The sequence below is a fragment of the Macaca thibetana genome, chromosome 2 (genome assembly GCF_024542745.1).
Source record: "Macaca thibetana thibetana isolate TM-01 chromosome 2, ASM2454274v1, whole genome shotgun sequence".
NCBI lineage: Eukaryota > Metazoa > Chordata > Mammalia > Primates > Cercopithecidae > Macaca > Macaca thibetana.
In genome coordinates, this window is record NC_065579.1 from 88,963,239 (window position 1) to 88,976,969 (window position 13,731).

The window sequence follows — 13,731 nt, forward strand, 5'->3', positions numbered from 1 at the left end:
AAGAATTAGTGTGAAATACGCAGTAGAAATTGGGCTGTGACATCAGTGAGCTCATTCCGTACAAACTGCAGTCAGCCATGTTGCTTCCAGCCAATTTCAACCGTTTTTTAATCTCACAAGCAGAGGAAGTTTTAGCATTTTAGCAAATTGTTCCTTATCTGCTATGTTGCAAACTCAAGAATTTCTGTTAGTCGTAGATTGTTTTTAACTCTTTGGGGCATTGTTTCAGCAACACAAGAGGAGCACCGGGAGAGGGAGGGGAGGGAAGTACCAGGCTCTTTTAAACAACCACCTCTCATGGGAACTAATAGAGTGAGAAATCACTCACCTCCTACCCTCAGGGAAGGCACTAATCTATTCATGAGGGATCCACCTCCATAGCACAAACACCTCCATTAGGCCCCTCCAACATTGGAGCTCCAATCTCAATACAAGGGTTGAAGGGAACAACATCCAGACTACAGCAGAGCTCCTCAGGCTGTCATGCTAGAAATAGCCTCTCTCCTCATCCATTGGAACAAGCAGTGTTCTGCCTCTGCTTGAAAACCACCTTCTTAGGGCAGGATATTCCATCTTTGGAAGCTGTAACTAAGATAATTCTTCCTTGTAGTAGGTGAAGCCAATTGATCCTGGTCCTTCCCCTGGGACCTACCAAAAACAGCTTAATCCTTCTGTTACAGTGCAGCCTTTCCAGTCCTTCATGTAGCTGAGGTCCTCAATCTCCAGCCCTCGGTGGTCCCTTGTCCAGGCAGAACATCCACAATCCATTTCCTCTATCTTCTCCACGCTATCATACCACATCTTGAGTATTACCATTGTACTTCAGGTGAGGTCATTTTAGAACAAAATGACGTTATCATCTTCCTTACTCTGGAATCTGTTTCTGTAAATGGGAACCAAAAGCACATTAACTTTTTTAGCAGCCACTTTGCATGGTTGATTAACAATTAACATACTGATATCAAACTCCCAATTCTGTTCACACATGCTATTGATGCATATACCCTTGGTTTCTGGAGCCAAGTGCCAGGCATTGCTTATATTGTTTCAGTTTCTGACCCTTGGGAATCATTTTTTCCTCCCAAGGATAGGGTTATTTTCCCTTTAAGCCATTGATAAAATATTTGTATATAAAAAAGCCAAGGTTGGTCGGGCGCGGTGGCTCACACCTGTAATCCCAGCACTTTGGGAGGCCGAGGCGGGCGGAACACCCGAGGTCAGGAGTTTGAGACGAGCCTGGCCAACATGGTGAAACCCTGTGTATACTGAAAAACACAAAAAATTAGCTGGACATGGTGGCATGCATCGGTAATCCCAGCTATTCGGGAGGCTGAGGTAGAAGAATCATTTGAACCTGGGAGGCGGAGGTTGCAGTGAGCCGAGGTCACGCCATTGCACTCCAGCCTGGTCAACAACAGCAAAACTCCATCTCAAAGGGAAAAAAAAAAAGCCAAGGATAGAGCCTTACAGCTCATCATCAGAGACTTAGCTAACATCATTTATTAGCTCCCATGCTAATGCAGCTGAGAGCTAATGGCTGTGGGTTTTGCACTTCTTAATATGACACTTCTGCTTGAGTAGTTGTCTGTTCCCACTCAGATTGTCATATGTGTGTCTTATTATGGGGCTGTGTGTGAGACCATCTCGGTGCCAGTAGTTCTCTATACTATCGTATGCCCTTTCTATATGGAAGGGAACTCCCTCAGCAAAACAGGAGTTCGCTCATGGCTACCATCTTCTTGGACGTTGAGATTATTGATCGAGTTACAAATGGGCCTTTCCCCTCCAACATGTTTCCTGATGAAGCTTTTAGGCACTTCCCACAATACATGGTAGTTATCTTCTTTCTCTTCAGTATGTGTGACAGAGCCACTAGCAGCCTGTCACTGTGCATTAAAACAAGTCAGGAGGCCGTTCTTAATTGTGCTGTGCTGAATTATCAGCCATTTGTAAAGGTCATGGGATTCGAACAGGGCTTCATAGATTGTACTGCTCTAATGTGTGTGATGTTTTCTGTCACTGCAGAGCGTAGCCTTCTGCCTGGACCTCTGTCCCAAATCAATTGTGCCACCCTGAAAGCTCCCACGTCTTCATATAGTATCAAACATTGGATTGGGCGTGTTCGGGAAACTGGGAATCTCCATTGGCTAACGCAGAAGGGAAGGAGGAGGAGATGAACATGGAATGTAGGCGGGGGCTTAGCGCAGTCTCTGCTGTGGCTGACAAGTCACTGCCTTGGGACTTTTATGTTTTGTTGTTTTCTACAAATATCCTAGGTGTGTTCTGGTTAGAATTTACATTTCTTCCATCACAATATTGAAATTTTGCTCCCTGGTTTTCCATGAAATATCAACTGATGGTGGGTATTATTCAAGACATAATAACACCTCCTTAAAAGAGAGCCCCTACTCTGTGTTGTCAAGCATCTGGATTGTGTTGTCTTCCTTCAGAGACTTTTGAGGTTTTTCTCTGGCAAGCTATTAATTACTATTAAATCAGCCACATATTTTTGAGGCTTATTTTGAAGTTCTACTAGGGCAGATCCCCAGAGTATCCCTTTCCCTAGTACATGCCCTGTAACAGTAATCTTTCTGGATTTTTTAAAGATCTTCCTGTACTGACAAAAGAATATGTAATTATGAAATGGCCACAGTATGCTGTGTGGCAAGACTCCAGGTTTGCACAGGACAGTGGCCCCAGGAAGGGGGTCAGTCTCACTGTCATCCATCTGTGTCCCTGTGCTGTCATTTTCATGCCTGTTTGTAACGGTCCTGCTCTCTGTCCTGGCATCTCGGGATAATGATGACTCGGGAAAATACCTCTGCTACATTGTGGGTGGCAGAATCCAGCTGTGATTTTTTAATGTTTGGGAATTTGAGCTTCCCCTGCCTGTGAGGCAGATACATTGAGATGGCCAACCCTTTCCAACCCTGTCAAGAAAACAGGAAGGCTGTCATGAATTTGACCAAGGAGCTACATTAGTTATCTAAGAATTCAAACTGTATTCTACATTTTTTTAATCCAAAATGTATAATGAGATGATCAGCTTTTGTCACCACAGATTTTCCCCCAAGCTGTTGCCTTTCAAAGCAGGTTGGGCAAGGAGTAGCCAAGTCTATGCAGGAACAGCATATGGGTTTCAAAGACTTTAAACCAATTGGGGGACATTTTCTTTTGTGAGGGAGCAAAACAGGTGACCAACACCAAACAGAAGATACTTAGGTTTCCTTATCTAATGACACAGCCTTCACCTAGTGATCACCTTATGATGGCACCACAAAGGATCCCGGGAGGCACTCGGGCAGATTCAGCATCAGCCCCTACAGACACAGACCAGGCAGCCCAGGGTGTCCACGAGAAGCCCTCGAAACTGTATACATTCAGAGCACCTTATGTTTGTCACTAACATGTCATAGTGGGCTTTAGGGTTAGACCCGTTATCAAGAGTTACCCTGTCTCTTACAAGCTGTATTTTAATATGTCTAAACTTCCGTTTCCTCACAGGTAAATTAGAGAAAATAATTTCTCCTTCAATGGGCTAATGTACACATTAAACATAAAAGTAGCTAGCAGAAGGCCAGAGACTAATGGACAACAGGAAATGAGCTTTCTCCATTTCCCTTCCCAGCCCTTTCCTCACAAGAAAGAGCCTTGTAAGGTAGGCTGTGCAGAGATTTTCCCCGTTTGTAGTTGAGATAACTGATATGAGGGATATCAACACAACTAATTAGTGTCAGAGCCAAGTTCAGACTTTTTTCTGTGATGGCAGAGGCATTCGTGAATGCCTAGTATGTACCCAAAACTGTCATTACGTTGTATGTGAAATGTCTCACTGCAGAACGAAGCTTAGTTCTTAACACTGGGCTTTGGTCTAGGCTTCCAAAGTCATTTTTAAGCAGAACACTAATAGCTAGCTATATTTATTTCCATTAGCTGCTCTCTCCTCTCTCCTGGGTCTTTTGTTTATACTTTATAGAATGATGGGATGAGTTTTGAAATGAAAGCAGAATCGTGAAGGATCCCCAGAAGGAGGGCAGGTGTCCATCAGTTTCACAGGAGCTTGATTAAGCAGATTGATCCAGGCGAGTCCTACACTGCTCACATAACCTTTTGGGGCCCTTGAAAGTGACTTAGTCAGCTGGGCATGGTGGCTCACGCCTGTAATGGCAGCACTTTGGAAGGCTGAGGCAGGCGGATCACCTGAGGTCAGGAGTTCAAGACCAGCCTGACTAATATGATGAAACCTCGTCTGTCCTAAAAATACAAAAATTAGCTGGGCATGGTGGCATGTGCCTGTAATCCCAGCTACTTGGGAGGCTGAGACAGGAGAATCACTTGAACCTGGGAGGCAGAGGTTGCAGTGAACCGAGATCGTGCCACAGCACTCCAGCCTGGGCAACAAGAGTGAAACTCCATGTCAAAAAAAAAAAAAAAAGAAAGTGACTTTCCTCAGGCTTGTTTCAGACCGCTACCAAGAGAATGGCAGATGAAAGGCACCTCTGGAACCGGGCTGTCCCAATTCAGATCTGGGCTCCACCACCAGCCAGAGTGACCTGGCATATCACTGAATCCCAGGACCTGAGTTTCTTCACCTGTAAAATAACAATAAGAAAAGTACCTACCTCGTAGGGTTTTTGAGATGATTAAATGAGATGATCCATGCGCAGTACTTGTGACAGTGGCTGGCACATGGTCATTACACGATCGATAAAGCGAGCTGCTGCATCGGGGAGGGAGGATTGTTCCTCTGTGTCACATCTGAGAAAACGTAAACCAGCGTTTTCCCCTGTGCTGTGAACGGCCACCATGTTGTTTCTTTTTAATTGTGGTATTGAAGGGCTTGGGTTTTTAAGGTTATTTTTCAGTTAGCCTTTCAGTCTGTCTCTGTGGCCTCAAGCACTCACCTCCCCTAGAGCTGGTCATTCTAGGGTCATGACCACTATAAAAGAATCTCCTGCAGAGACGTTCTGCCACATTTTCCCCTCCTCTCTCTAGGCAGCTTAGCAGCTTGTCTGCCTGTCGTATTATTTCATTACCTAATTCATTATTAGCTGTGACCTACTGAGAGTTTTGAGGCATTAGAGAATGAGGGGCTATGAGGAGTCAGGTTCAATCTGAGAGCAAACTGTGTTGTGGGTGGGAATTTAGAAAAAGTATTTCCTGTTTGCAGAGGGGAAGGAGGTATGTATGTGGCTTTTCCTTTATCTCTGAAGCCAAACTTTGATTTAGGCAAAACTTTTAAATATTAAGGACCTCCAGTGTGAAACAGCTTAAGTGGTGGCAAAAGACTGGCTGAGGCTATAACAGATATAGGGAAAGATTTGAAAGTGAGGTGGAGGGCATACAGGGAGAAAAGGGGGAAATATGCTTCTCATTCCACTCATCCTACTTCATCTCCACCTTCATTGCCACCAGAAAATTACAGAAGCGCCTGTAGGAGGCTTCTAGAATACCGAAAAGACATGATTGTGTTACGAATTATACAGAGTGGCCCGTGTCTCTCTCAATGATTTGATCCTCTCATGTGTTAGTGTGGAAAGATAATTAGGAAAGGAAATGTTAGGGTTTTGATTTCAGGATCTTAGTAGTTGTAGAGAGTAAGAAATGAACAAGCAGAGCTCAGACTTCTGTGACAGTCTGTGTCTTCCAGTATGATTTGGAAGGCTTCGTGTCCAATATCCCTAGGAGTAGAATCAGCCCTGTTCTTGAGAACTTGGTCTGTAAGGTGGCAGTGGATCATGGTTGTTTTCCTATATCAGAGCTTGATACGTTTGTTAAGAGGTCTGTGGCCAGGCACGGTGGCTCACGCCTGTAATCCCAGCACTTTGGGAGGCCGAGGCAGATGGACCACCTGAGGTCAGGAATTCAAGACCAGCCTGACCAACATGGTGAAACCCCATCTCTACTAAAAATAGAAAAAATAGCCAGGCGTGGTGGTGCGCACCTGTAATCCCAGCTACTGAGGAGGCTGAGGTAGGAGAATCGCTTGAACCTGGGAGGCTGAGGTTGCAGTGAGCTGAGATCATGTCTCTGCACTCCAGCCTGGGCGACAGAGCAAGACTCTGTCTCAAAAAAAAAAAGAAAAAAAGAGGTCTGTGGATCCTGAGAGCCCCGGTTTGTTTTCTTCCTTCTAGCTGATATGGTTACTGCTCCCACTTTCACCTCTGTGAGTCACTGAGCTTCGCACTGTGCTGGCAGCCGTGTTAACCCAACACGCCTCCCTGGGCTCTCAGAGACCATCAGGACCTCGCTTTCCACTGGATTTACTTTAATGCTGAGTACTACAAGGTCATTTCCAGGGTGGCCACTGTTTCTTCCTCTCACACTCGCTACAGTTTAATTTTTAGCTCTTAACACTGGACTTTGTTACATGGAAAGAAAGAAATTTGCTCTAACAGACAGCAGCAAATGCATTTTTCTGTCTTTCCAATTGGAAAATCACTCCTAACCAGTTTTATCCTGGGGGATTTAGTGGTCTGAGAATACTTTTATGTTTTTAGATGTGAACAGAGATTATGTTCATATTTAGTTGCTCCTCCTTTATTTTTTGTCTGACCCTAATTTGGCATCTGTAGATGGAAACTGTTATTTCTCTTCAGGGCTGCCATGTGTCTTTGTGACATTACCCCTAATTTGCTTCCGAATATGCAATAAAAGATAAAAGCCATGATTAGGCTCAGTATACATTACTAATTTTCTTGAACTTTCCATGCCCTAAATGCCTGTTAATCTCGTGGTGCCCACGTCTTCCCTGGATGGTGGAGTGTGGCCGGGGTGGCATGCCCTTTAATCAGTTGGAACATAGACTCAGAGGAGAGATGTGACCTCCTCAGGTTATACAGGGAGCAGGTAACAGGATTGGAGCCCATGTTTCCTGATTTCATCCCACTGTTCTTTCTAGGGGGCACTTCTCTCTGGGAGTATAAACAACACAATCACAGTAATTACTGCCATTGATTGAGCATCAAATAGATGCTAAGCCCATATATGATGTCTAATTTTCACAACAATTCTGCAAAGTAGAGTTTTATAGATAAAGAAACTGAGACTGAGAGAAGCTAAATTCCTTGCCTAAAGCCACTCACCTAGTCTTGGGCAGAGTCCAGATTGAGCCCAAGTGTGTCAGAAGCCCTGCCCTGTGTTCTTACTGCATGGCAGAGGGTTGGTCACAACTCCAGTGATAAATAGTAAGAAATCGGAAATCTGCATGTCAGCCCTCCCATCCCTTCATGTGATAGCAGATGATGACTCTGTGGCTGCTCTGTGCAGCACAGTACTGGGCACTGGTGAGCAAGACAGACAGGGAGCTGACCGTAGCAGCTCTCATTTCCATGAAGCTTTCCCTCTCGCTCCGCATACCCACTCCTGCACATCCCCCAGCCTCCTTCATTACCCAGTTTTGCCTGTGCATGATGCTCTGATGCCCCCTTCCTTTCTGTTTCTGTAGCCACATCAGGACAAGGGCCACATGACGTTGTCCCCTGGAGACCGGCCCTGTGCGTGGTACCTGTGGGCCTTCCTGTGCTCTCTAGTTAGTAGTGCTCAGTGAGAACCTGCAGAGTCCCGTGCATCTACTATGTGTTCTGCGTGCATTACCTTCTTGAATCTTCATAGCCACTTTATGTGGTATAGCTATAGTCATTATCCCCATGTGAGCAAAAACAAACAAGCAAGCAAAAAGTACCCACCTCAGAGAACTTGCCTAAGATTGTGCTGCTCATAATTGTTAAAGCCAGGGTTTGGGCTTAGGCTGATGAACTCTGGAGTGCAGGCTCTTACCCACCAACCTGTACAGTGCAGACGCTTGGGACAGGTTCATAATATAGGGCAAAGAAAAATGTCTTTCAACTAATCTTATACATAAACAAAAACGCTTCTGAAATCAACTTTTAACTATGGGTATCTCTGAATTGTAAGAAAAGCTAGTGTGTACTGAACCCTCGCCTGGTTCTAGGCAGGCGACACTTTAAATATATATCTCATTTAATTTTTGGTAATCTCAAAAGGTAAGCATTACCCCTTCCTTCCCACAGGTGAGGCAGCTGAGGTTTAGAGAAGTGAGGTGACTTGCCTAAAGTTACATAGCAGGTTACTGTCAGAACTAGTATCCAGATTCTCCTCTGACTCCAAAACCTATGGCCGCCTCCCCCAGGATTCCATTTCTTCTCTCTGCATGTGAGTTGGATCAGGTCCACTGAGAGAAAAACCACAGTTTGGCAGGTCCCACCACAGTAACAGGTGGAACAAAACAAGGCTGCTGTAAGAGCAGGCTAGACCGGCCCTTTTCCCAAAAGCAGCAGATGAATCTTGCAACCCCATAGGTAGCTACCAGCTTTATAATGAAACAGGGAGAGGATGAGATTTTTAAATGACAGTGCATCTCCTGTTACCAAGACAGAGAAAAGGGGTATCTTTGCTGGCCATGTGAAGTGATGGACATGGGAATGCAAGGCTGGAAGGAACTAACTAGCTCTGCATAGTGATACCAAAGAGGGATCAAGAAACCTGAAAGGAACCTGTACATACGGGACATTTGGAGACTCCATTGGGAAAAGGGTCCACAGACAGGTCAACCTGCAGCCACACACCAAGGAGAGTTCTTAGGGGACGTGCCAATTTCTAACTCATGTTCAGTATATATGTCACTTAATTGCTGGTAGCATGGATTGTTTTCAGAAGAATGAAGGAAGCACCATATTCTGCTTCAGCATCGTGTAGAGCACATTCAGAGGCTGCCTAGCCACATGATGTTGTTAATCGTATCGGTTTTTATTCTTCAGGGAACCTCAGAACCTATTCTGGATCCACAGCAAATCCAAGCATTTGATCAGCTTTGCCGTCTCTACCGAGGAAGTTCTAGGGTAATGTTTGTGTGGTTGTTTATATTTTCATTTCCCTATTTATAATTTACTGCTTTAGAAAGGCAGTGTCTTGGAACCTCCCTCTAGCCTCCTCCTAACCTGGAAGGTGCCCTGGCATCCCTGTTATGGCTACATGGACAACAGACCCTGGCCCTAGGGAGCACTCCGAGCTTGGCAAAGAGAGCAAAGGAAGTGGAAAGCTGTCTGTCCCTTACCTACCATGACCTGTGAGGACACAGAAGGGCTTCTGTGTTTGACCTCCCTCCAGAGAGAGCAGGCCAGAAGGCTGATCCCAGGAGGGCTTTGCTTAGGATATGGATAGGTGCCCAATCTGTCCGAAGCCCTAGACCCTCCTGGGCATCTGCATTGGTTGAATTCGTTTTGGCCATGAAAGACAAATGCAAAGTAGTAGTGGTTTAAGCAAGAGAGAAGTGTAACTGCAGCCAGCCAGGGCACATCCACGCACCTCCCTCCAGCTTTCGTGTGTCTTGTGCTCTGCCTTCCTTAGCACGTGACTTAAACTTCTGTGGTTCAACCTGGTTGCTTCCACTTATCTCCACTGTCTAGAATTTAGACCCATGACCATGCCTCACTGCAATGACTGGGAAAATTGGATTTTATTCCAAAAGACCTCAGGCTACAATTCTTGGTCTACTCTAACTGGGGAAGAAGAGCACAGACTGGAGGGCTTCTAGCAGTCGCTGCCACCACATCAGACCAGGTGTCCCCCAGGCACTTCAGAAACATACTCATCGCTTTCTCAACCTGTTCTTTGCACCTGGTGCCTGCCTCAGGAACAACACCTCTGTCTTCCAGCCACCCAGAGCAGAGACCTGGCAGCACTAGGCTCACCCCTCCCCTTCCTTCCACCCAACTGGGGACATCCTGTGGGATCTTCTCTACTAATCCCCTTTTGCCACTACACCCAGTGGGGCCGCCTCATCACTCACGGAAGCCACTGCAGGTCTTCTGATTGGCTAGAAACCCTTCTGTCCCTTCTCCATGCTGCTGCCTGGCCACCCTTTCTAAACCCAAATGTGTCATACCCTTGTTTACGACACATTCTGGATCTCCACCACCTAAAGAATGAGTCCAAACCCTAGCATCTCCACTCCCCAGATCACACCTCAATTCTAGCTGGTCCCATTTGTTTCTGAGCTTATCTCAAGCTTGTGCAAACTGCTGTGTCCTCTGCTTCTCTACCTGGGCCCCCTTCACGCACTCCCCATTCTTAGGCAGAACCTACTAGGTTACTTGGCAGCCAGAGAAAAAAGTGGTGTTCCTTCTTTGAGAGTTGGTCTGGGCAGAGGTTGTTATTCCAGGAAGCTTCTCCAGGGGTCTCCTGGATGCAGTCCAGCAGCTTTATTGAACTGGCCTCACCCCATCCCTTTCCAGCCTCAGCCAAGCTCTGCCCCAAGAGTTGGGTTTCTGGGGCCTTCCAAGGAGGTTCTTCTGCTTCAAACTGTTGAACTCTGATTTAGGGCTCATTGATTTCCAGATCACAAAGTTACCAAAGTAGAACACAAAAATACCTCTTTTCCTGGGAAATATATATATATATATTTTGCAATTGATCTTCCCACCTCACAGTGTCAGAATGTGAAAGCATTGAGTTGAGCATCTGTTGCCCATTCTGTTCAAGGCATCGTACATAACAGTCATTGCAGAGAACGTCGCAGGCTGATGGGCAACTGAGAGGGTTATGGAAGAAAGGAAATGGCACAAAGTGGACTCGGACAGAGCAAGGGACATCTCTTGGCCCCTGGCGTATTGCTTGAGTGGGCCTGCTCAGTAACTTGCAGTTAGAGCTTGAGTCAGAGTTACTGAGTTGTAAATGACACCATACATGTGTCTCTGGCCAGGACCTGGATTACTTGTGATAAATTGACACTTAGAACTTTGGGGCCTTTAGCTGTCTTCCCAGTTACCACAGCCACTGGTACTGAGTTTTCCACAGAAGTGACACATGGACACATGTGAACTTGTGCCAACGTTGCCTGTGAGGGAAAAACCCTTTGCCAGAGGTCGGAGGCACCTCAAAGACATGGTGCCTGGCGGGTGAATCCCACATCGCTACTCACTGCTGGTGACCGAGGGCAAGTCACTTCTCAGGCCGCAGAGTTTCTGCCCCAGAGGTATGTTGTGAAGGATGAGAAATAACACACGTCAAGGACCTAGCAAAGTACCTATCATGGAAAGACACTTGATGCAGTCACGAGAGGCTGTTAGACATCCCCTCGGACTCCTGGCGTGTTTAGTAGACACAGACAGGGCTGCCCTGAGGAGTCTGATGGCCCGCTTGTCTCAGCTGTGAGCTCTCCATGGGCCAGGCTTTCACTGGCCTCCATGTGAGCCTGCGCAGGGTCCCTTAGAGTATTGGTAGTGGGACATGGTGGCCCGTCCCACAGGTCCCAACTGCTGTTATTAGGGACCGTATTGACCTGGGCTTGTGGGGTGGAAGTTAACTCACAAGGTTCTGGGAAGCAACAGGCAAAGACCCTAATCAGTCAGGAAGTCTAAGGACCTTGGGTGTAGAATTCTTATCTCCTCTGACCTTCAGGGGTACCTCAAGAGCCAGGCTGCCAGCTCCCCGCTTTTGCAGAAAGCCTCTTTAGGTGAAAGGGATGGTCCCCCCGTGGGGCAGAGTGCTAGCATCCCAACAGGCCGACATTAGCATCTCCTCCTACCCTTCTATCCTCCTCGACAGGTCTTCCAGAATTGAGCCACTGACAGAACGAGGGTACTGCTAATGTCATTGGTGGGAATAAGGAAGCTGGGAGCAGGGAGGACTTGCTTGAAGGAGAAGGTAGAATCCAGGGGTTCCACTCTGGAGCCCCTGAGTTTGAGTTGGCAGAAGAGAGGTCAGAGTCAGCGGTCATAATTAGTCATTCACCCCCAAGGAGAGTGCACCAAGGTGGAGAGCCTGGAATGAGCAGAGCTGAGAACAAGCTCCTCAGCACAGGGCACATCCACAGGGAGAGAAGGGCGGCAGCAGGGGCAGCTGGAGGAGCCCTCAGCGCAGGGCCAGCCCAGGGTGGGAGAGCTCTCCAGTGCCAGGGAGAGCACAGTTTGTGTGTCCTTGGGAGCGAACCAGTCCAGTCTCATTATTGAATGAGGAAATTAAGGCCCCAAAGTCACACTGCTAGTTTGTGATATATGGACCTAAGATCCAGACCGTGCATGTTACTATTCCTGCAACATAGCACTGTCTCTCATGTACCTGAAGCAGTGGATTCAGGAGCCTCTCTTCCCTCTGCTCTCCACAAACCTTAGCTGATGTGTGTCCTTCCTTTGCAGCTGGCTCTTCTCACAGAACTCTCCCAGAATCGCAGCAGCGAGAGCTATAGGCCATTCAGTGGCTCGCAGAGTGCTCCTGCTTTCAATAGCATCTTCCAGAATGAGAACTTCCAGCTGCAGCTCATTCCCCCACCTGTGACTGAGGATTGATGACTCCGTGGAGCCTAGCCCAGGAGAACCAGAGATGATCCCAAGGCCGCTGGAGAGAGACCCCGCCTCTGGTGGGCTTGGCCTCCACCGCCTCCCACGCTTCTGAGAAGAGGTTCCAAATTGGGATCCTGTGCCCAGAGCGTCCACAGCACCATTCCCAGCGTAGACTCCCAGTCTTCTCCACATTGTTGTCATGGCGTCAGTTCACCAGACTCGTTGATTTTGTTTTGCCTGTTAAGCAAAGGAATGTCACATACCTCTGTCCAGCTTTTTAGGAAACACATTTTGCCTATTGGGACTTTTTCCATTTCCCCTGAAGCCTAGAAAGTAGATGGAACTCACACAAATGGCATTCCAGAGTCTGCTGTACTCCGTCTCCTCCAGCTGCTGGATAATACAGAGGAACTTCAACTTCTACAGGGAACAGTGGTTGGCCAGGCTGCAGTATAACTGAAACATGCCTTGGAGAGAGCAGAGACACTGTGGGGGCCAGGGCCATCTCCCTTTTAATGTGTTCGTGTTAAAACCTATTTGAGTATAAGACTTGCCCTTTCTAACAATAAATGCTCTGTGTTTAAGTTCTGCAGGTCTCCTGGCTGGCTGGCTTAGTCTGTCAAGTCATGGAGGACATTTAGAGCCCTGTTGTCACAATTTTATTAGCTCAAAGTCAGGAATCCTGACTATGACAACCCTCCTTAATTCAGATAAGCAGCTCCATCGTCAACTCTATTCAGAGCAGCCCAGCCACCCAAATGCTCCTGTGACAGGGGCTGGGCTGCCAACGAGAATAGTACTTAACTCAGTTTTTGGCTATAGGACTTCATGTATCATTGAACCAACCACCACAGGAGGTCACCACACCCAGAGACCTAGGTTTCCACCTTACATACTCAGATGATCCTTTTCTCAGCGCACTGGAATGATTAGGCTCTCATGGACTGATACTAACCAAACCCACAGGAAATAGATACATAAACTAGATACAATTTTTTTTTATTATTTTATTTTATTTTTTGAGACAATTTCACGCTTGCTGCTCAGGCTGGAGTGCAGTGGTGCTGTCTCGGCTCACTGCAACCTCCGCCTCCCAGGTTCAAGTGATTCTCTTGCCTCAGCCTCCCGAGTAGCTGGGATTACACCCAGCCACCACGCCCAGCTAATTTTTTAATTTTTAGTAGAGATAGGGTTTCACCATGTTGGCCAGGCTGGGCTCAAATTCCTGATCTCAGGTTATCCACCTGCCTTGGCCTCCCAAAGTGCTGGGATTACAGGCATGAGCCACTGCACCTAGCCAATACAAATTTTTAACCCTTAAATAGAAAATAGATCTTGTTTCTGCCATGTACTACCTATAATCAACAATCAGTTAACCTCTCTAATCCTCTGTTTCTTTATAAACAGAACTGTTATGAAGATGAAACAA

The 13,731-nt window shown here is 46.7% G+C and overlaps 1 protein-coding gene across 1 annotated transcript in view; it reads left to right on the forward strand.

Annotated features, from left to right (window-relative positions):
* Window positions 1-12,890, forward strand: part of VPS8 (VPS8 subunit of CORVET complex) — a 249,543-nt gene extending 236,653 nt beyond the window's left edge. The window contains exons 46-47 of the mRNA XM_050778327.1: window positions 8,781-8,861; window positions 12,159-12,890. Coding sequence (XP_050634284.1) covers window positions 8,781-8,861; window positions 12,159-12,308 — 231 coding nt within the window. The 3' untranslated portion in view covers window positions 12,309-12,890. The remainder of the gene's footprint in view (window positions 1-8,780; window positions 8,862-12,158) is intronic.
* The last annotated feature ends 841 nt before the right edge of the window (window positions 12,891-13,731 follow it).